Genomic DNA, 24,109 nt, shown 5'->3' on the forward strand with positions numbered 1-24,109 from the left:
AAATGGCTTGACTGGAAAAGCCGTTGTGTGTGGGAAAGAAACACCCAAATTGTGCGTGTGTGCCGCATTTACTCTAGGGCTCAGGTTTTGGGAAAGTTGACTGTGTCGTAGTTCCTATTCCACTCCTCGTTTCCAAAAAAAGCTAAAGAACATTCACCACAGGATTGTGGAAAATTAGGTTTTTGGTAAACGTAGCATTTAATCCGCCCTTATTTTAAAAAAAATACACTTTTATAAAGTAAAGTGAAACTATAAGTAGGTTATGAAAACAACATGAGGATACGGGAAACGTGATTAGAGACAGGAAATATAACTGCCACAACAGCAGACTGATTTATCACAATGGGAAATGTCATCATTACCATGACTTGATTATGTGGTTGTTTGCAAAGAACAAGAGAGAGGAAAAGGAGTTCAGAGTAGCTGTATTATGTCTGGGGGCTGAAAATGTAAACATTCAAAGTGAATATAGGTGCTCCAAGTTGTGAATTCCAGCTGAGTGAGTCGCCCCCGTTTTGTTGAAACAAAGTTTTTAATGATTTCTTGTGATTGAAATCCCAAAAGAAAAAAATGGATAAGAGGTTGAAAAATGGCAGAATTTGTCCAACACTTAAATCCAAAGTCAAAAGTATAGATGCTGCTAAATATTTTCTCATGAGTCATGCAATATATAAATAAATGCCTTAACATTAAAAGTGAATAAAATAAATCCGTAGCCCCACCAACAGCCCTGATTAAGGGCTGTATAAGTAAAATTTGTTTGATTGATAAAATAAAAGTTGTTTTCCTTCCAACCCCTTAGGAAATTCCTCCACAACAATTTATAATAATTAGGTAAATAGTTGTTGTATATTCCCATTAACTACTCAAGACCATCAAGACTATAAAAACCTAAAATACTATTTGAAGTTGTGTGAAATAAAGAATTGCATGCATGACTCATGACGTCTTCTGAATTGGGCCAATTTACTTTTCAACCATGACCGAAAAATAAAACAATTTTGCATGTGATTTTATGGTTTAGATAACACAGAAAAGTACCCACGGAGGTTTAAAAACTTAAAAATGAGTTGCCACATTCCCAAGCGCCTTTGATGCGTGCTGCAGAATATGATTTTGTTTTTTCTGCCATCTTAATAAGAGTAAAGCTACTTGTTCTAACAAGAAAATATTGTCCGCGTCCAGCTAAGCAACACCACATGGTCTCGTTTCTACATGGCAGCGCAGGAATCCTGCGGTAGTGAAAGGTTTACCTGGCCTTAAGCAGGAGGAAAGTCTTTGACGGGTGTCTTTAATAAGAAAGTCCCTTCCTAACGGTCCATTCACTCCGTTTTCCTGCCGGCGGTCAGCTTGTCAGCATGGAGCGCAAAGGTCTCGGCCACAATCAGAGGGAACACCAAGGAGGCATCAGCGTACACCTGGAAAATACACAACAAAATGACACTTACATAACATAATTAGATTAAACACTTTTATTCCAGGGCTTCACGGTGGAAGAGGGGTTAGTGCGTCTGCCTCACAATACGAAGGTCCTGCAGTCCTGGGTTCAAATCCAGGCTCGGGATCTTTCTGTGTGGAGTTTGCATGTTCTCCCCATGAATGTGTGGGTTCCCTCCGGGTACTCCGGCTTCCTCCCACTTCCAAACACATGCACCTGGGGATAGGTTGATTGGCAACACTAAATTGGCCCTAGTGTGTGAATGTTGTCTGTCTATCTGTGTTGGCCCTGCGATGAGATGGCGACTTGTCCAGGGTGTACCCCGCCTTCCGCCCGATTGTAGCTGAGATAGGCGCCAGCGACCCCAAAAAGGGAATAAGCGGTAGGAAATGGATGGATGGATTTTTATTCCAATCTTCCACAGCAAAGTAACCCTATGTTTGGTTGTCGTTTGTACATTTGACGCCCTCTGCAGGCCAAATTAATGCATTGCATACCGATGCCAGTACTAACGCTATTCAGTTATTTTGCATATTGACTTGTGTACAATTGGTCTGAAACAATTGGTAGAACAATTTCCAAAATTAAAAAGAATCTCCAAAGAACATTTTATACCATGGATAACCTTGTACTTTCAAGGGCTACCTAACAGTGATGTAATAGGGGTGAGGCAGGTGACTTCAGAGAAGGCGCAGCATCCATCCATCCATTTTCTACCGCTTATTCCCTTTTGGGGTCGCTGGCGCCTATCTCAGCTACAATTGGGCGGAAGGCGGGGTACACCCTGGACAAGTCGCCACCTCATCACAGGGCCAACACAGATAGACAGACAACATTCACACTCACATTCACACACTAGGGCCAATTTAGTGTTGCCAATCAACCTATCCCCAGGTGCATGTCTTTGGAAGTGGGAAGAAGCCAGAGTACATGGAGGGAACCCACGCATTCACGGGGAGAACATGCAAACTCCACACAGAAAGATCCCGAGCCTGGATTTGAACCCGGGACTGCAGGACCTTCGTATTGTGAGGCAGACGCACTAACCCCTCTTCCACCGTGAAGCCCAGAAGGCGCAGCAGCATGACAAAAATAAAAACTGAGAAAAAATAAAAACAGTTTCAAGGCAAAATTCTAGCTATTTTGTTTATATATCATTTCGTCCTGCCCTGCTGCCATCCAGGGGTCGGAACCGTGTACTACAGGGGGATAAACAGCGATAGAAAGTAGGCCAAAAGCCCAGGCTGCCAAGCCACTGTCCAGCTTAGCTCTTAAAGTGGCGGGGAGTGAAGTTCAACTGTACTATATTCTCTAAAAAAAACAGCTTTTAGTACACATTAGTGAATAAATGGCAAAGCAGAATGTGGAGTACCGTATTTTCTGGACTATAAGGCTCACTTAAAATCTTTTTTTTCCCCTCAAAACTCGACATTGCGCCTTATAGCCCGGTGCGCCTAATGTACGGTCTACTTCTAGTTTTGCTTACCAACCTCGAAGCAATTTTATTTGGTACATGGTGTAATGATAAGTGTGACCAGTAGATGGCAGTTAAACGTAAGAGATACATGTTGACTGCACTACGATGACAATATGACTCAAGTAAACAACACCAACATTTTATATAGTCCATTGAAAATATCTAACATTACACAATTTATCAACATTTTTTATTTACGACTTTGGTAAGTTATGAAGCCGCACCGCTTGATGGATTGTAGGCGCAATAAACATAAGAGTATTTTTATGGTGTGTGTATAAGGTAAGACAATTATCTGGAGTTTTGTTTCGCAATATTATGCAAAGGGAACTTTTCATACCTTCTGGTACCTGCTGATCTGTATTTGGGATCTGCATAAATCCTGAAAATTTGCACGCTTCCGCCTTTGTAGTCCATGGAGACGGCGTCGTCAAGCTTCTTCTTTTTATGCGACATTCATCCTCCGCTGCTGCCATTTCTAACATAAAGTAGTGTAAAGTTCTTACTTACACCGGTCAGTGTACTCGCCATGAAAGCGCTAAAACATACCGGTGTAGTGAGTTCACATTATTCACCCAAGGAACTTTAGTAATTAGAGAGGTCCGGTCGGACGGTTTTCATGGGACACATTTTCAGTGTTGTTTCCAGGTGAGGACATGCTGCTCCCTTATTGAGTAAAGTAAAGTCTGAATGTCATTAAAACAGTTAGCTCCATCTTTTGACACTTCTTCCACTCCCGTCCTTGCACGCTACACCGCTACAACAACAAAAGATGGGGAGAAGACGCTGCCGAAGGTGAGCCGCGTAATTAACACCACCCACAAAACGGCACATCTGGAAGCGACTGTCAGAAAGCAGCTTGAAGATGATCTGTAAAACATCATCTACTCAACATTTTGACCAAAGTGTTGTCAATTCATAAAAATGTTTTATTAATATGACTCCTTTGATGCGCCCTATAATCTGGTGCACCTTATATATGATAAAAAGATTGAAAATAGACCATTCATCAGCAGTCCGCCTTATAATCTGGTGCGGCCTATGGTCCGGAAAATACGGTACATTTAAGCGAGAGACCGACAGCATTAATGTTGTCAGGATCAACAGTGGTACCTTCACAGGTTTGGCATCGGCTCTTATCTTGCCCCAAGACACGGCCTCGTCGGGTCGAGCACCAGAGTCAGAGCCGTCAAACTCCTGGCCCGTGTTGACATACACACTATAATCGGCACCATTTCTCTGGAAAAAAAATAATAAAAAGAGTTATATCTTTGAAAAGGTGATTTATAGAATGTGTCATAGAAAATTTTGTTGTCCATGTTTGACAGTTTTAATACAGTGCATAGATTCTGAAAACTGTCAAGAGGTGTTTATAAACTACCTCGTCAGAATTTCAATTTTTTTTTAAATATATTCATTACAAACCATTTGTTTTGTTTTTTTGTGTTGATATACTGTACCTGAATAATCAAAATGACAAATCTCATAAGCATTGTGTGTGTATCTTTGCAGGTCATGGTTAACAAGTGGAAAAAGTCCAGACTCACCGGGCTGTATAAAAAAAATTAAAACCTTAACATATTTAACTACATTTAATTTTATGTAAATGCATACCAATTTTGCAAAAAAGTTGGGCTTACTTGATTGCTGAAAATGTAAGCTTTACCATTGTTTGCATTAACGTGAACTTCCTTACGCTGGATTGGTCTACATGCTTACTGTCCGTTAATATTCAATGCATACTTTGCAGCAAAAGTATAAAGCCCACATTAAGAAATGCTCCAACCAGTGTTCTGTTACATAAAGTATCTGTGTTTTGCTGCCTCCTGCTGGCGTAGCCTCTCCCCTGTGCCTTTTTCTGTTTCAGTTGCCAAGGGAAGGCTGGAGCGACGAGCACAGCTGTAGCCAAATTACTTCCACCATTTTAGTCCCCCCTCACACACCTGTTTGGTGTGGGAGCTTTCCACATAGTCCCTACTTGTACTCTATGCCTATTCAGCTGGCTTCAAGTTCTTCCAGCTTGTTGAGTTTATTCCTGTGCTTTTTTTCCACCTTGTTAGTTTCTGTATTTGAGTGCTCAGTCCTCCTGTTTTTCTCTTGTGGTCTCCTTTTGTTTTTGTTTTTTACTTTTTATCGGGTCGCTGGCTTCCTCTAGTGATATTGTTTTGTGTTTCACCGTCTTCTCCTGGCCGTTTTAGCCCGGATCCTCTCCTTTTGTCATTTTTTACTTTTTGTAAGATCAAAAAGACCCCTTTGTAAAAAAACTAAAACCAGTGAAGTTGGCATGTTGTGTAAATGGTAAATAAAGACAGAATGCCATGATTTGCAATTCCTTTTCAATTTATATTCAATTGAATAGACTGCAAATACAAGATACTTAACGTTCGAACTGGAAAACATTATTTTTTTGCAAATATTAGCTCAATTGGAATTTGATGCCTGCAACATGTTTCAGAAAAGCCGGCGCAAGTTGCAAAAAAGTCTGAGAAAGTTGAGGAATGCTCATCAAACACTTATTTGGAACATCCTACAGGTGAACAGGCTAACTGGGAACAGGTGGGTGCCATGATTGGGTAAAAAAGCAGCTTCCATGAAATGCTCAGTCATTCACAAACAAGGATGGGGCGAGGGTCACCAATTTGTGAACAAATGCATGAGAAAATTGTAGAAGAACATTTCTCAACCAGCTATTGCAGGGAATTTAGGGATTTCACCGTCTTCAGTCGGTAATGTCATCAAAAGGTTCAGAGAATCTGGATAAATCACTGCAAGTAAGCGATGATATCACGGAACATCGATCCCTCAGGTGGATGCTGCATCAAAAACCGACATCAGTGTGTAAAGGATATCACCACACAGGCTCAGGAACGCTTCAGAAAACCACTGTCAGTAACTACAGTTTGTCGCTACAATACAAGTGCAAGTAAAAACTCTACAATGCAAAGCCAGAGCCATTTAGTAACAACATCCAGAAACACTGCCGGCTTCACAGGGCCCGACGAGCTCATTTAAGAAGGACTGATGCAAAGTGTAAAAGTGTTCTGTGGTCTGACGAGTCCACATTTCAAATTGTTTTTGGAAACTGTGGACGTCGTGTCCCTTGTAACAAAAAAGAAACAAACCATCCGGATTGTTATAGGCGTAAAGTTCAAAGGCCAGCATCTGTGATGGTATGGAGGTGTATTAGTGCCCAAGGCATGGGTAACTTACACATCTGTGAAGGCACCATTAATGCTGAAAGGTACATACAGGTTTTGGAGCAACATATGTTGTCATCCAAGCAACGTTATCATGGACGCCCCTGCTTATTTCAGCAAGACAATGCCAAGCCACCTGTTACAAAAGCGTGGCTTCATAGTAAAAGAGTGTGGGTCCTAGACTGGCCTGCCTGTAGTCCAGACCTGTCTCCAATTGAAAATGTGTGGTGCATTATGAAGCCTAAAATACCACAACCAAGACCTTGGACTGTTGAACAACTTAAGCTGTACATCCAGCAAGAACGAGAAATAATTCCACCTGAAAAGTTTCAAAGACTTGTCTCTTAAGTTCCCAAACTTTTACTGAGTGTTGTTAAAAGGAAAGGCCATGTAACAGTGGTAAAAATGCCCGTGTGTCAACTTTTTTGCAATGTGTTGCTGCCATTAAATTCTAAGTTAATTATTATTTTCAAAAGAAATTGCGTTTCTCAGTTTGAACATTACATATCTTGCCTATGCAGTCTATTGAATTGAATATAAGTTGAAAACGATTTGAAAATCATTATATTCTGTTTTTATTTACAAATGACACAAAGTGCCAATTTCACTGATTTGGGTTTTGTTCATAACAAATAGCATTAAATAACTATAATGCCCGAGATTGGGTATGGGGACCACTGGTCTAGTGGCAGTAGAAAGAGGTGATCTGTAAGTACCGCAAACTGATGCACATTGGCTCAAGCATCGACTTACCAAAAGGTTAAAAAAGCAGCATGGTGCAAGCTTTTATGCACACAAGAAGAAAAAGTACATCGGCATAGCCTGCTGAGTTCTGAACAAGAAGTCGATGCAGTAGGCCACATATGATGGACGCACACATCCAACAGTGACCTTTTTCAATTTGTTAAAACACATCATGTTTTGTCTCCATTGTCCTCATTTGGGCCAAATTAATGTGTCAATCAAAAGTGAGTATTATTATTATTAGGATTATTTGTTTGTAAATACATTTCATATTGTTTTCATTCTACTTCTTTGTTTGAGAGGAAAAGACATTAGTTACCATGAGATTGGCGTTGGCTATATGATGCTTGACCAAGCCGCCACCCAGGATGATCATTCCAGTTTTGTGAGCATGCACCGCCTGGGTATTCAATTTGCGAATATCTACAAAAGAACAGGCACACATTTAGAGAAGTTCCTCAATTGCTAACAGAAAGATTGTATATGTATATGTGGACATTTACCTTCCACAATGTCCAGGACAAGGCCGGGGTTCTTAAAGGAGTGGAAGTATAACATGTCACCCAGTGAGCCGTCTGTCAGCGCGGGACTGAACACTGGGATGTTGTTCTAAACTCAAACAACAACAAAATACAAAGATCACCCGTTAAAATGAGCAGTGCTTTCTTCTGTGTTTGAAGAGACAGAAAGTATCGTTAAAAGCACCTGGGGTTATTCCAATCTAAAGTTAACAAACTTTCTCGTGGTCTAGATAAAGGGTTCTCAATGTTGTCCAGGCCAAAGACACCCAAACTAAAATAGAGATGGCATAAATTGTGTTTTAAATCAAACTGGTCCTAAAGGTACTTAGTTATAGTCCTCGGGTTATGAATGGGTTCTGTTCATAGACAGCGATTTAAGCAGAGCTTTAGTGTCAATAAGGTCTTATAGCTAGAATACATAAATTAACTCATAAGGCAATCATGTTATCTTAAATAGCATTATTAAAAAAGAATAATAAAAATAACAACTTAAGGTACCTTTCTGAAGAAAATATGTACATCTGTCTGTCTCACCATCATGTCTCACATTATATTTGTCAAGTATATCAAAGCCAACCATACAAGCTTCACACTGCATCCTGTATGACTGCCATGAACTAAATAATAATAATACATATAAGTCATATACATATATATATATATAAAATGAAATAAGAGGGGTTCTCAGTACCTCTGTGGACCCCCTGTTGAAGACCAGTTTTAAAGAGTATGTAAGTCATGTAAAGCCAATGTTTTTGACTAAAGATGTTCGATTAATATCGGCAGTCCGATATTATTGGCTGATAAATGCTATAAAATGTAATATCGGAAATTATCGGTATCGGTTTCAAAAAGTAAAATTTATGACTTTTTAAAACGACGCTGTACGGAGTGGTACATGGACTTAGGGAGAAGTACAGAGCGCCAATAAACCCTTACAAGGCAATGCCTTTACGTGCCGGCCCAATCACATCATATTAACGGCTTTTCACACACACAAGTGAATGCAAGTCAACAGCCATACTGTACATGTCACACTGAGGGTGGCCGTATAAACAACTTTAACACTGCTACAAATATGCGCCACACTGTGAACCCACCCCAAACAAGAACGACAAACACATTTCGGTAGAACATCCACACCGAACACGACAGAACAAATACCCAAAACCCCTTGCAGCACTAACTTTTCCGGGACACTACACTATATACCCCCCGACCCCCTCAAGGTTAATTGAATAGAAGCGTCAATTGGAACATTTACGGTAGTCTTCAAAAATACCAGGAGACTGACCTTGTATGCCCAGTAGTAGACAGAGTCCTTATTATTGATCTCCTTGCCAAGGCGGTGGATCATTTTAGAAGGTGTCCAAAGTGTGCCCTGTAATGTCATTTCAATTAATTTAATCACAGATTAAGTTAGTAGTACGTAAATAGTTCAACGAGTTATGTAATTACTGTAAGTATCCTCACCTCTGTGTTCTGCTCCAACAACATCTGGTCCAATATGGGCATAAGCCAGTCTTCAAATTTACAGTAGTTATCATTTGGCACGAGGAGGTTGCCAGTCCTTCAAGAAAGAGCATGGAAGAGAGTTTGACACATTACGGACATTTACCTTTGTCATAACGCCAAAGCACAATGTTGTATTCAGTTCTGTTTATGTCTTAGATTGTCTTTTAGACCGATGCAGAACTCTTTAAATGCCTAAAACATTGGGATGTGACTACAGTGCCAATAATTACTCTGTTCGATAAGGCTGGGCGATTAATCGACATCGAATCGACATTGAGGTTTTCATTAGTGCGATAACTAAACGGCAAGAGGCTGAGGGTTTTTCTTTCTCTGCCGTCACAGGCATTTGACTGACAGGCATGTTCACCAATCAGGATTGTGGAGCTTCGCGTATAATAATCGCTCGCTTCAAACAGGGAGAAGATCTCACTCTGTGCATTGCTCTCACCACCCAAGTGCGTAGAAATCAATCAATCAATCATCAATCAATGTTAATTTATATAGCCCCAAATCACAAATGTCTCAAAGGACTGCACAAATCATTACGACTACAACATCCTCGGAAGAACCCACAAATAACTTCAACCAGTGAGACCTGTTTTCAATTATCCACGTACTTTGTCTCGGAAGGCAGAGTGCAACACAAGAAAGCCCTGATAGAGAGCCTCACGACTCGCCCATGGGAAGGGGAAAAAAAATATAATTACAAAATCAAATTTCCTGTTGTAGAAATATTTTAGCTTAAAATTAGAAGGGCAATATGAGCCCATCAACAGGGACGAACGAGCGAGAATGACATGATCACGTAATGACAACAAAAAAAGACAAAGTTTTACCGACAAGGAAAAAAAAATGCACTTTAAGATGTTAAATATCGAAGTTAAATTTTTGCTTACAGAAATGGGTGTCCACTTTATTATTTTTTTTATCCCAGGCCAGAGAGGAGATGTAATCCCCCCATCTGATCCCTGGCCTATTCGGGGTCTCCTCCCAGTGGGACGCGCAACGAGGACCTCCCTAGGGAGACGCTCGTGAGGCATCCGCACGAGATGCCCGAACAACCTAAACTGGCTCCTTTCCAAGCGTATGAGCTGAATTTTGCAGCCTATCACTATGAAAAATACCAGCCACCCATCTGAGGAAACTCATTTCGGCTGCTTATATCTGCAATTTTATTATTTCGGTCATGACCCACACTTCATGACCATAGGTGAGAATAGGAATGTAGATGGCTCGGTAGACCGAGAGCTTCGCCTTCTGGCTCAGCTCTCATTTCATCACAACAGTGATTAATAATGAAATAATTTTTTCACTTAACCCTGCTCACCTGTTGATACCTCTCAAGCGAAGCTCTTTGCCAGGTAGGCTGAAATCTCCTAAGTAGGTGTGAGCCAGACACTTGATAAAGTCCTCCTCAATGCCACCTGCTGTGGTCACCATCACATCCACCTATCCAAAAGGCCAAAAAAACAAGTTACAAGATACTTTATTTTTAAAATGTGTCAACGGACAAATGCTAGTTACATTAGCTGACGTACCATTTTGTGCTCTGCCAGGTATCGGATGCTCTCCCTGATTCCAGAGCTGATGAGGTTTGAAGTGTATCCCAGGAATATGGTGCAACCTGGACGGCGAGGCGCATCGCCAGACGCTTTACATTCGTTTTCTTCGGCTGGAACTGGTTCGAGGCGCTTCTCGATCTGAAAATCCATTGACAATTGACAACATTGACACCTATTGGTCTGGTTATAGCAGAGCTGGGCAAATATTTAGACTCGGGGGCTACATTGAAAGAAAAAAAAAAATTTATCTGGGCGGCCAATGTGTATGTGTGTATAAATGATATATACACATTAAGCTGTAATAATCTGATGTAGTGTCAGTATGTGTTTGGGTTCCTTTTTTTTTTTCCAGGAACACCAATACCAAAAGTCACAATGTCCGATAGAGTTCTAGAAAATGTTATGACGGACCACCTAAAAAAAAACGGAATGGATTTTTAAATTTTTTTCTTGAATGGGACACCCAAAATGTACATTAAAATAAAGAAAGTGGGATATACAATGTTAAACATGAACAATAAAACACTGAATAATAACAACATATGAACATCGCTCCTCTTTTACTTCTCAGACCAGCTCCTCCATAGACATCTTTTACAATCAAGTAAAACTACAAAAATGTAACAAACGGCAAAATATGAATGCAAAGGGTAATAAACACCTAGAATATGATTTATTATCACTTTTATGCAGAACTTTATTGTAAAAATCTGCTTCCGCGTCTGTTACTGACACACGTGTTTCGGGCTGGCTGGTCTGAAAACAAACCCCGCCCATGCTGGTTTGTTCCTGGTCTGGGCTGCTGTGACGTAAATCACCGTAATAACTCCAAAAACACCCAAAAGCGCAGATTTCACCCATTGAAATACACTATATTGCCAAAAGTATTTGGCCACCTGCCTCGACTCACATATGAACTTCAAGTGCCATCCCATTCCTAACCCGTAGGGCTTAATATAATGTGGGTCCACCTTTTGCAGCTATTACAGCTTCAACTCTTCTGGGAAGGCTGTCCACAAGGTTGCAGTGTGTGTTTAAAGGAATTTTCCACCATTCTTCCAAAAGTGCGGTCACACACTGATGTTGGTCGAGAAGACCTGGCTCTAAGTCTCCGTTCTAATTCATCCCAAAGGTGTTCAATCGGGTTCAGGTCAGGACTCTGTGCAGGCCAGTCAAGTTAATCCACACCAGACTTTGTCATCCACGCCTTTATGGATCTTGCTTTGTGCACAGTCATGTTGGAAGAGGAAGGGGCCCGCTCCAAACTGTTCCTACAAGGATGGGAGCATGGAATTGTCCAAAATGTTTTGGTATATTGGAGCATTCAAAAGTTCCTTTCACTGGAACCAAGGGGCAAAGCCCAACTCCTGAAAAACAACCCCGAACCACAATTCCTGCTGCACTTGTGGCCGGGCCAAGTGATTAGGACACCTGATTCAGATCATTTGGATGGGTGGCCAAATACTTCTAGCAATATAGTGTACTTTCTATGGTTCAAGACTTAGTCATTTATAAGCAGCACTGCACATCATAATGGCGGCTACAGTTTGGATGTTAGAGGTCTAAAAAAAATTATGTACAAACCCCGTTTCCACATGAGTTGGGAAATTGTTTTAGATGTAAATATAAACGGAATACAATGATTTGCAAATCCTTTTCAACCCATATTCAATTGAATGCACTACAAAGACAACAAGATATTTGATGTTCAAACTCAAACTTTTTTTTTTTTTGCAAATAATTAACTTAGAATTTCATGGCTGAAACACGTGCCAAAGTAGTTGGGAAAGGACATGTTCACCACTGTGTTACATCACCTTTTCTTTTAACAACACTCAATAAACGTTTGGGAACTGAGGAAACTAATTGTTGAAGCTTTGAAAGTGGAATTCTTTCCCATTCTTGTTTTATGTAGAGCTTCAGTCGTTCAACAGTCCGGGGTTTCCGCTGTCGTATTTTACGTTTCATAATGCGCCACACATTTTCGATGGGAGACAGGTCTGGACTGCAGGCGGGCCAGGAAAGTACACGCAGTCTTTTTTTACGAAGTCACGCTGTTGTAACACCTGTCTTGCTGAAATAAGCAGGGGCGTCCTTGATAACGTTGCTTAGATGACAACATGTTTCTCCAAAACCTGTATGGACCTTTCAGCATTAATGGTGCCTTCACAGATGTGTAAGTTACCCATGCCTTGGGCACTAATGCACGCCCATACCATCACAGATGCTGGCTTTTGAACTTTGCGCCTATAACAATCCGAATGGTTATTTTCCTCTTTGTTCTGGAGGACACCACGTCCTCTGTTTCCAAATATAATTTGAAATGTGGACTCATCAGACCACAGAACACCTTTCCACTTTACATCAGTCCATCTTAGATGAGCTCAGGCCCAGCCAAGCCGGCGGCGTTTCAGGATATCGTTGATAAATGGGTTTTGCTTTGCATAGTAGAGTTTTAACTTGCACTTACAGATGTAGCGACCAACTGTAGTTACTGACAGTGGTTTTATGAAGTGTTCCTGAGCCCATGTGGTGATATCCTTTACACACCGATGTCGGTTTTTGATGCAGTACTGCCTGAGATATCAAAAGTCCGTAATATCATCGCTTACGTGCAGTGATTTCTCCAGATTCTCTGAACTTTTTGATGATTTTACAGACTGTAGATGGTAAAATCCCTAAATTGCTTGCAATAGCTCGTTGCGAAATGTTGTTATAAAACTGTTCGAAAATTTGCTTACAAAGTGGTGACCCTCACCCCATCCTTGTTTGTGAATTACTTAGGATTTCATGGAAGCTGTTTTTATACCCAATCATGGCACCCACCTGTTCCCAATTAGCCTGCACACCTGTGGGATGTTCCAAATAAGTGTTTGATGAGCATTCCTCAACTTCATCATTATTTATTGCCACCTTTCCCAACTTCTTTGTCACGTGTTGCTGGCATCAAATTCTAAAGTTAATGATAAATTGCAAAAAAACATTTTTATCAGTTTGAACATCAAATATGTTGTCTTTGTAGCATTTTCAACTGAATACGGGTTAAAAATGATTTGCAAATCATTGTATTACGTTTATATTTACATCTAACACAATTTCCCAACTCATATGGAAACGTGGTTTGTAGAACGTCCAGCGGGCCGGATTGAAAATCTTAATGCAATTTTTTCAACACTTTTGAGCGAAAGACATCGGATTTGACAGTTGTTGGATATGACTTTAAACCATAACCAAGCATGCATCACTATAGCTCTTGTCTCAAAGTAGGTGTACTGTCACCACCTGTCACATCACCCCATGACTTACTTTGACTTTTCTGCTGTTTTCCTGTGTGTAGTGTTTTAGTTCATGTTTTGTGCTCCAATTTTGGTTGCTTTTCCTGTTTTGTTGGTATTTGCCTGCAGCAGTTTCAGGTCTTCCTTTGAGTGTTATTTCCCGCACATGCTTTGTTTTAGCAATCAAGAATACTGAAGTTGTTGCTATCTTTTTTTGTGTGGACGTTGTTGATTGTCATTTCATATTAGGATGTACTTTGTGGATGCCGTCTCTGTTTCACACGCTGTAAGTGTTTGCTGTTGTCCAGCATACTGTTTTTGTTTACTTTGTAGCCAGTTCAGTTTTAATTTTGTTCTGGATAGCCATCGGTAAGCTTCAAAGCCTTTTCTTGCAGGTACTTACTTTTTGTTTATTTTAGGTTTAAAGGCCTACTGAAATGAGATTTTTTTATTTAAACGGGGATAGCAGGTCCATTCTATGTGTCATACTTGATCATTTCGCGATATTGCCATATTTTTGCTGAAAGGATTTAGTAGAGAACATTGACGATAAAGTTTGCAAGTTTTGGTGCTGATAAAAAAGCCTCGCCTTTACCGGAAGTCGCAGACGATGACGTCACAAGGGTGAGGGCTCCTCACATTCTCATTGTTTTTAATGGGAGCCTCCAGCAGCAAGAGCAATTCGGACTGAGAAAACAAGAATTTCCCCATTAATTTGAGCGAGGATGAAAGATTTGTGAATGATGATATTGATAGCGAAGGACTAGAAAAAAAATTAATAATAAAATGAAATAAAAAGCTACGGCTCCGGTCGGCGGCTGTGTGAGCGTTTCAGATGTAATTAGACACATTTACTAGGATAATTCTGGAAGATCCCTTAACTGCTTATTGTTTTAATAGTGTTTTGGTGAGATTGTAAAGACATACCTCGAGGTCGGATGGCTGCGGTGAACACGCAGTGTCTCAGTGAGAAGCCGAGGAGCCAAGCGCACAGCTGCCTTTTAAACAGCTACTGCAGGAGGACGAATAATCCAATGATGTCTCCGGTAAGATATACATCACAATTTTCCCATCTAAAAATATGCTGGTTGACGTAGAGAAACATGTTCACTTGACCGCTCTGTGTTAAAAACAAAGAAACACCGGCTGTGTCTCGCTGCTAAAGACAGCTGCAACACACCACTTTCCACCAACAGCATTGTTCTTTATAGTCTCAATTATTAATAGAACAAATTGAAAAGATTCAGCAACACAGATGTCCAAATTACTGTGTAATTATGCGATAAAAAGAGACGACTTTTAGCCGTAACTTGTGCAGGCTGATACTTCCTGACAGTCCGTGACGTCACGCGTACACGTCATCATTCCGCGACGTTTTCGACAAGAAAACCGCGGGAAATTTAAAATTGCAATTTAGTACACTAAACCGGCCGTATTGGCATGTGTTGCAATGTTAATATTTCATCAGTCTGTGTGTTCAGTAGTAGTGGGTTTCAGTAGGCCTTTAAGCATTAGATACCTTTTTACCTGCACACTGCCTCCCGCTGTCGCTTGCATATTGTGATCACGACAAACCATCGTCGTCTCACACGACATGTTCCCAACATCTACAAAGCAATTAGCTACCGGCTGCCAGCTACTGATATCCATCCATCCATCCATCCATCCATCTTCTTCCGCTTATCCGAGGTCGGGTCGCGGGGGCAGCAGCCTAAGCAGGGAAGCCCAGACTACCCTCTCCCCAGCCCCTTCGTCTAGCTCTTCCCGGGGGATCCCGAGGCGTTCCCAGGCCAGCCGGGAGACATAGTCTTCCAAACGTGTCCTGGGTCTTCCCCGTGGCCTCCTACCGGTTGGACGTGCCCTAAACACCTCCCTAGGGAGGCGTTCGGGTGGCATCCTGACCAGATGCCCGAACCACCTCATCTGGCTCCTCTCGATGTGGAGGAGCAGCGGCTTTACTTTGAGTTCCTCCCGGATGGCAGAACTTCTCACCCTATCTCTAAGGGAGAGCCCCGCCACACGGCGGAGGAAACTCATTTCGGCCGCTTGTACCCGTGATCTTATCCTTTCGGTCATGACCCAAAGCTCATGACCATAGGTGAGGATGGGAACGTAGATCGACCGGTAAATTGAGAGCTTTGCCTTCCGGCTCAGCTCCTTCTTCACCACAACGGATCGGTACAACGTCCGCATTACTGAAGACACCGCACCGATCCGCCTGTCGATCTCACGATCCACTCTTCCCTCACTCGTGAACAAGACTCCTAGGTACTTGAACTCCTCCACTTGGGGCAGGGTCTCCTCCCCAACCCGGAGATGGCATTCCACCCTTTTCCAGGAGAGAACCATGGACTCGGATTTGGAGGTGCTGATTCTCATTCCGGCCGCTTCACACTCGGCTGCGAACCGATCCAGTGAGAGCTGAAGATCCCGGCCAGATGAAGCCATCAGGACCACATCATCTGCAAAAAGCAGAGATCTAATCCCGCGGCCACCAAACCGGAACCCCTCAATGCCTTGACTGCGCTTAGAAATTCTGTCCATAAAAGTTATGAACAGAATCGGTGACAACTACTGATATGTAAAAGAATAACTCGGTTACTCTGCCGAGCTCTAGACAGCACCGACACTAAACAAAGGCACATCATTTGAGGATTAAAATTACTGGTTTGCAAATAATATTTTTAACCCAAATAGGTGAAACTCCATAATCTCCCACACTAGTGGTTGAAAAACACTGTCTCAATGGGCCGCGGGCCGTATTTTTCCCCGGTCTGTCTTTTGGCAGATCCACTCCCTTCAGCATCCTCACCATGCGGTTGATCTCCTGGATGGCCAAGCCAAGGCTGCTGGCCTGGAAGCCTGTGGTGAGGTATGACCGCAACACAGCCTGGAGATTCACACCCTGGTTGAAGTCGTAGCCTTTAATCATGGGTAGGTCTTCCGGCAGGTCGATGGTGGTTTTATGAACAGCCTCAAGGGCAACAGAGGGGGCGTGTTCTGCCATTTTTTTCTCCTAAAACTGACAGGTGGAGAGGAGGTTAGTCAAAGAGCAAAAACATAAATCAATCAATCAGTCAAAGTTGACTTACATAGCCCTAAATCACAAGTGTTTCAAAGGGCTGCACAAGACACAAAATATGCCACCACACATTCTCGTAATGTTTACGTAGCAACATTTATTTTCTTTTTTCGAGTTTGTGCCGCCACTGAAAAAACAAAGAAGCATTGCAAAGCGTGCAACTCTAACTAGTGCTTACCACAAATTGATTAACGTGGACCCCGACTTAAACAAGTTGAAGAACTTATTGGGGGTGTTACCATTTAGTGGTCAATTGTACGGTATGTACTGTACTGTGCAATCTACTAATACAAGTCTCAATCAATCAATCAATCATCCATCCATTTTCTACCGCTTATTTCCTTTCGGGGTCGCGGGGGGCGCTGGCGCCTATCTCAGCTACAATCGGGCGGAAGGCAGGGTACACCCTGGACAAGTCGCCACCTCATCGCAGGGCCAACACAGATAGACAGACAACATTCACACACTAGGGCCAATTTAGTGTTGCCAATCAACCTATCGCCAGGTGCATGTCTTTGGAGGTGGGAGGAAGCCGGAGTACCCGGAGGGAACTCACGCATTCACGGGGAGAACATGCAAACTCCACACAGAAAGATCCCGAGCCTGGATTTGAACCCGGGACTGCAGGACCTTCGTATTGTGAGGCAGACGCACTAACCCCTCTGCCACCGTGAAGCCAATCAATCAATCAATGATTACTAAACGAAATATCAACTTCCGGTTTATAGGTTGTTGATATTTCGTTTAGTAATCATTGATGGATTGATTGATTTAAACTTGGATTAGTAACTTCCGGTTTATAGATTGGGCTTCACGGTGGAAGAGGGGTTAGTGCATGGGTGTCAAACTCTGGCCCACGGACCAAATCTGGCCAGCCGTGTAATTCAATTTGGCCCTTGAGGCAATATCAATTTAGCATTAGATCTGGCCCGCCAGTGTTATACAGCGTCGGTGCCGCTGTAACACCGCATTCACCGCTAATACTCATACTTGCCAACCCTCCTAATTTTCCCGGTAGACTCCCGAAGTCCAGTGCCCCTCCCGAAAATCTCCCGGGGCAACCATTCTCCCGAATTTCTACCGATTTCCACTTGAACAAATATATTGGGGGCGTGCATTTAAGGCACTGCCTTTAGCGTTCTCTACAACCTGTCGTCACGTCCGCTTTTCCTCCAAACTAACAGCGTGTCACATAATATTTGTGGCTTTTACACACACGCACAAGTGAATGCAAGGCATACTTGGTCAACAGCCATACAGGTCACACTGAGGGTGGCTGTATAAACCATTTTAGCACTGTTACAAATATGCGCCACACCGTGAACCCACACCAAACAAGAATGACAAACACTTTTCGGGTGAACATCCGCACCGTAACACAACAGAACAAATACCCAGAACCCATTGCAGCACTAACTCTTCCGGGAAACTTCCTGCAAACTGACCAATACTTAACGTTTTATTCATGCCTTTTCTCTTGCTACTTCAAGGCTTGAATGTTTGGTTCATTCATTATTGTTATTTTATCTTCAAATTTCTTATCAGCCTGTGGAAAAAAATGGATATTTACCTCAGAAGATTGCAAATAGAAAAAAAGCATAACATTTTTATTTAAATTTTATTTGATATGCCATTGATAATTTTTTAAATTATTATTATTATTATTTGAAACTGGATTTTGCATGTCACTAAAGTTATATAAGTTTTGCTTGTTCAATATTTAATGCAAAACTTGTTTGGGTCCCTATTAAAAGGTTAATTTGTTCAACCTTGTTCCGTTTAAAATGTTGGCCCACTCTGTATTTGAGTTCGACACCCCTGGGTTAGCGTAACTTTAACTAGTACTGATTATAAACACTGCGATGAGGTGGCGACTTGTCCAGGGTGTACCCCGCCTTTGTAGCTGAGCTAGGCACCAGCGGCCCCTGCGACCCCCAAAGGGAATAAGCGGTTGAAAATGGATGGATGGATGATTATTAAACGAAATATCAACTTCCGGTTTCTAAGTTCGCTAAAAACTATCACTTGCTCTTGTTAAAGAGCAAAAATATAAATAAATAAATAAATAAATGGGTTTTACTTGTATAGCGCTTTTCTACCTTCAAGGTACTCAAAGCGCTTTGACACTACTTCCACATTTACCCATTCACACACACATTCACACACTGATGGAGGGAGCTGCCATGCAAGGCGCCAACCAGCACCCATCAGGAGCAAGGGTGAAGTGTCTTGCTGAGGACACAACGGACGTGACGAAGTTGGTACTAGGTGGGATTTGAACCAGGGACCCTCGGGTTGCGCATGGCCACTCTTCCACTGCGCCACGCCGTCCCTAAAAATACAAAAAAACTGACCAAAAAAACAAAAAACTGACCCAAAATACAAAAAACTGACCAAAAAAACAAAAAACTGACCAGAAAACTAACCAAAAAAACAAAAAACTGACCAAAAATACAAAAAACTGAACAAAAAACAAAAAACTGATCAAAAAAACAAAAAACTGACCAAATAAACAAAAAACTGACCAAAAAAAACAAAAAAATGACCAAATAAACAAAAAACTGACCAAAAAAACAAAAAACTGACCAAAAATATAAAAAACTGACCCAAAAAAAAAAAAAAACTGACCAAATAAACAAAAACTGACCAAAAAACTGACCAGAAAAATAAAACTGACCAAAGAACTGACCAAAAATACAAAAAACTGACCAAAAAAACAAAAAACTGACCAAAAATACAAAGAACTGACCAAAACAACAAAAAACTGACCAAATGAACAAAAAACTGACCAAAAAAACAAAAAACTGACCAGAAAACTGACCCAAAAAACAAAAAGCTGACCAAAAATACAAAAAACTGAACAAAAAAAAAAAATGCGACTATGCGACTAACTTAACCACACATCCTCGTAATGTTTACGTAGCAACATTTCTTCTATTTTTTCGGGTTTGTGCCGCCACTGAAAAAACAAAGAACCATTGCAAAGCGTGTAACTTTAACTACCGTATTTCTTTGAATTGCCGCAGGGCATCTAGTATGCGCCTGAATTGAATTACTGCCGGGTCAAACTCGCTTCACAAAACAATTAGCGCATGCTTAGTATTACCGCCTTGTCAAACTCGTGATGTCACGAGTGACACTTCCCCTGTCATATTTCAAAATGGAGGAGGCTGATTTCAATACCGGTAATTTGAAATCGCATAAAGGAAAGAAGATTAAGAGCTATTCAGTAGGATTTAAGGTCCAAGCTTACATCACACTCAATTTTTTTACTGCATGCCTTTGGTAAGTGCCGGAGTGAGAAGAGGTTTTAGAATAATTAGAGCATGCTTACTTTTACCGCATGCCTTTGGTAAGCTCAGGAGTGAGAAGAGGTTTTGAATTAATTAGCGCCCAGGCGGGCGGCAATTCACTGGAAATACGGTAGTACTGATTATTGAACGAAATATCAACTTCCGGTTTATAGGTTCGATAAAAACAATTGCTTGCTCTTGTTAAAGATCAAAAATATGCGAGTCGCTTAACCACACATCCTTGTAATGTTTCCGTAGCAACATTTCTTATATTTTTTTCGGGTTTGTGCCGCCACTGAAAAAAACAAAAAACCATTGCAAAGCGTGTAACTTTAACTAGTGCTGATTATTAAAGGAAATATCAACTTCCGGTTGGTAGGTTAGCTAAACACAAGCTAAAAACGATCAAACACGTTAAAAAGACAACGCAATACGGCTAGAGATAAAATGTTCACATACCTTAAAAAGACGCTGGAAAACAAAGCCTCGAGGAATGTAATAGTTTTCACTTCAGAAGAAGAACAAGGTCTCCGAGAAACAGCGGCATGTGTGACACTTTATTGCTGCACTGTGGAATCCGGAAAAGCACCAAACATTTTTTTTTTTTTTTGCCAAAACTTTATGTCAACAAACCATGATACAGAAATTCATGTACAATACAATATACATTTTCCAGCATATTTAAAAATATCTCCGATATATTTTTCAAACAATAATCAAGATTTTTTTTCAATTTATTTTTTTAATTGAACAATAAACATACATTTAGAATTCACACCACAAGTCAACACACTTTCAACAACAAGGAGCGTAAACAAAAGCAAATACAGATGAGTATTAAATATTTATAAATAATAATAATAAATATAATGAAAAAGGGCAACCTAAATCACTTTAAATGTTTTTAACACAGACAGAGTGGTGAACATGCCCTTTCCCAACTACTTTGGCACGTGTTGCAGCCATGAAATTCTAAGTCAATTATTATTTGAGTTTGAACATCAAATATCTTATCTTTGTAGTACATTCAATTGAATATAGGTTGAAAAGGATTTGCAAATTATTGTATTCCGTTTATATTTACATCTAACACAATTTCCAAACTCATATGGAAACGGGGTTTGTACTTGCTTTTAACTTATTTGTCCCGTAAAGCACTTTGTGCTCCATTGTGATGTTGTAAGGTGATATACAAATAAACCTTGATTGATACATTTTTGGTGCTATACAAATAAACTGTGATTGATTGATTGATAAATTGTGATGTTTTGGGGTCAAGCTCCAATAAAATGTATTTAATTAATTTTAAAATGGCGACATTGATTTTAATCACAAGTGTTTTGAGTCCCGTCACAGGACAGATAGTAAGTACTACTGTACTCAGTGGGAGAGTGGCCGTGCGCAACCCGAGCGTCCCTGGTTCAAATCCCACCTAGTACCAACCTCGTCACGTCCGTTGTGTCCTGAGCAAGACACTTCACCCTTGCTCCTGATGGGTGCTGGTTGGCGCCTTGCATGGCAGCTCCCTCCATCAGTGTGTGAATGTGTGTGTGAATGGGTAAATGTGGAAGTAGTGTCAAAGCGCTTTGAGTACCTTGAAGGTAGAAAAGCGCTATACAAGTACAACCCATTTACCGTTTATATCAATTTAAGGGCTTTTGTACTCTTAATCATTCGCCAAGATTTGATTGATGATTGCAAACCATTAAAAACAATAATCAAGATAGAAACTACCGGGAAAAAAGAAAGCACAAACATGAATTTTACCATGAATTCATTAACGTGTCGAACATGTTAAAAAGAGAAACTGGAAATTGTGATGTTTAATTTTTTATGCTTGCATGTTCGAAATCAAACTCAAACTATAAACTATATAAACGTGGACCCCGACTTAAACAAGTTGAAAAACTTATTGGGGTGTTACCATTTAGTGGTCAATTGTACGGAATATGTACTGTACTGTGCAATCTACTAATAAAAGTTTCAATCAATCAATCAACAGTACTTATGAAGATCTTCTTCGACGTTTAATTAAAGGCCTACTGAAAGCCACTACTACCGACCACGCAGTCTGATAGTTTATATATCAATGATGAAATATTAACATTGCAACACATGCCAATACGGCCTTTTTAGTTTACTAAATTACAATTTTAAATTTCCCGCGGAGTTTCTTGTTGAAAACGTCGCAGTATGATGACGTGTGTTTGTGACATTTTGGGTTGGAAGGGACATATTAGCCCAGCACCAAACACGGCTAAAAGTCGTCTCTTTTCATCGCGCAATTACACAGTAATTTGGACATAAATCTTGCTGAATCTTTTGCAATTTGTTCAATTAATAATGGAGACTATAAATAAGAATGCTGTTGGTGGAAAGCGGTGGATTGCAGCTGTCTTAAGCACCGAGACACAGCCGGTGTTTGTTTGTTGTGAAGCTTTAACACAGAGCGGTCAAGCGAACATGTTTTCTCTACATCAACCAGCAAGTTTTTGGATGGGAAAATTGTGATATATATCTTACCGGAGACATCAGTGGATTATTCATCCTCCTGCAGCAGCTGTCAAAAAAAGGCAGCTGTGATCTTGGCTCCTCGGCTTCTCTCTGAGACACTGGCGTGTTCACCGCAGCCATCCGACCTCGAGGTATGTCTTTACAATCTCACCAAAACACTATTAAAACAATAAGCAGATAAGGGATCTTCCAGAATTATCCTAGTAAATGTGTCTAATTACATCTGAAACGCTCACACTGCCGCCGCCCGGAACCGTCGCTTTTTTTTTTTTCTCTAGTCCTATAAATATCCTAATTCACAAATCTTTCATCCTCGCTCAAATTAATGGGGAAATTGTTGCTTTCTCTGTCTGAATTGCTCTTACTGCTGGAGGCTCACATTACAAACAATGTGAATATGTGTGGAGCCCTGCAACTCGTGACATCACGCGCACATCGTCTGCTACTTCTGGTACAGGCAAGGCTTTTTTATTAGCGACCAAAAGTTTCGAACTTTATCGTCGATTTTCTCTACTAAATCCTTTCAGCAAAAATATGGCAATATCGCGAAATGATCAAGTATGACACATAGAATGGACCTGCTATGCCCGTTTAAATAAGAAAATCTAATTTCAGTAGGCCTTTAAATGAACTCACTAACGCTAACAACAACCCACCGGTACATTGGTGTATTACTTTCAATACTTAAAACCAAAAACACATTATTCGCATAAAATAAACAATAACCATAGAAACAATAACCTTACATATTTTTTTTAAAAATCATTTGATTTAAAGTCAGTTTAAAAGCTCAATCTTTTATTTTTTGTTGTGGATGCTTCTCTGCTAAAATCTCATTAAAAACACTTTGTAAAAAAAAGGTTACACATTATTTCAACAAACTACGATGCAAAAAATCACGTACAATACAATAGATTTTCCAAAGTATGTGTTTAAAAATATCTCCACAATATTTTTCAAACAATAATCAAGATACAAACTATTGTAAAAAAAAAAAAAAAATAAGCACAAACAAACAGGACCATATGAAGATCTTCTTCGACGTTTAATTAAATGAACTCACTACTGCTAACAACAACCCAGTGGTACATGGGTGTATTACTTCCTATACTTAAAAGCAAAAACACATTCGCATAAAATAAACAATTACCATAGAAACAATAACCTTACTTTTTTTTTTATTCATTTGATTTAAAGTAAGTTTAAAAGCTCAATCTTTTATTTTTTGTTGTGGATGCTTCTCTGCTAAAATCTAATTAAAAACACTTTGTAAAAAAAAGGTTACACATTATTTCAACAATTTACGATGCAAAAATTCACATACAATACAATAGATTTTCCAAATTATGTGTTTAAAAATATCTTCAGAATATTTTTCAAACAATAATCAAGATACAAATTATTGTAAAAAAAAATAAAAATAAGCACAAACAAACAGTACCTTATGAAGATCTTCTTCGACATTTGATTAAATGAACTCACTACTGCTAA

General features: G+C 40.4%; 1 protein-coding gene across 2 annotated transcripts; it reads right to left on the reverse strand.

The window, feature by feature from the left end:
• Positions 1–221: 221 nt before the first annotated feature.
• On the reverse strand, positions 222–20,702 carry dhps (deoxyhypusine synthase). Of its 2 annotated transcripts, none has more exons than XM_061885002.1 (10): positions 20,564–20,702; positions 16,542–16,751; positions 10,431–10,592; positions 10,220–10,341; positions 8,851–8,947; positions 8,672–8,758; positions 7,360–7,465; positions 7,176–7,279; positions 4,029–4,154; positions 222–1,418 (listed from the first exon to the last, which is right to left on the reverse strand). In XM_061885002.1, exons 2-10 carry the CDS (start codon positions 16,734–16,736, stop codon positions 1,323–1,325), a joined length of 1,095 nt encoding a protein of 364 aa, XP_061740986.1. In that variant the 5' UTR covers positions 16,737–16,751; positions 20,564–20,702; the 3' UTR covers positions 222–1,322. The 2 variants fall into 2 exon arrangements, with proteins under 2 accessions (XP_061740986.1, XP_061740987.1); XM_061885003.1 differs by lacking the exon at positions 222–1,418 and adding an exon at positions 3,910–3,954.
• Positions 20,703–24,109: the final 3,407 nt, after the last annotated feature.

Source organism: Nerophis ophidion, linkage group LG23 (genome assembly GCF_033978795.1).
Source record: "Nerophis ophidion isolate RoL-2023_Sa linkage group LG23, RoL_Noph_v1.0, whole genome shotgun sequence".
Lineage (NCBI taxonomy): Eukaryota > Metazoa > Chordata > Actinopteri > Syngnathiformes > Syngnathidae > Nerophis > Nerophis ophidion.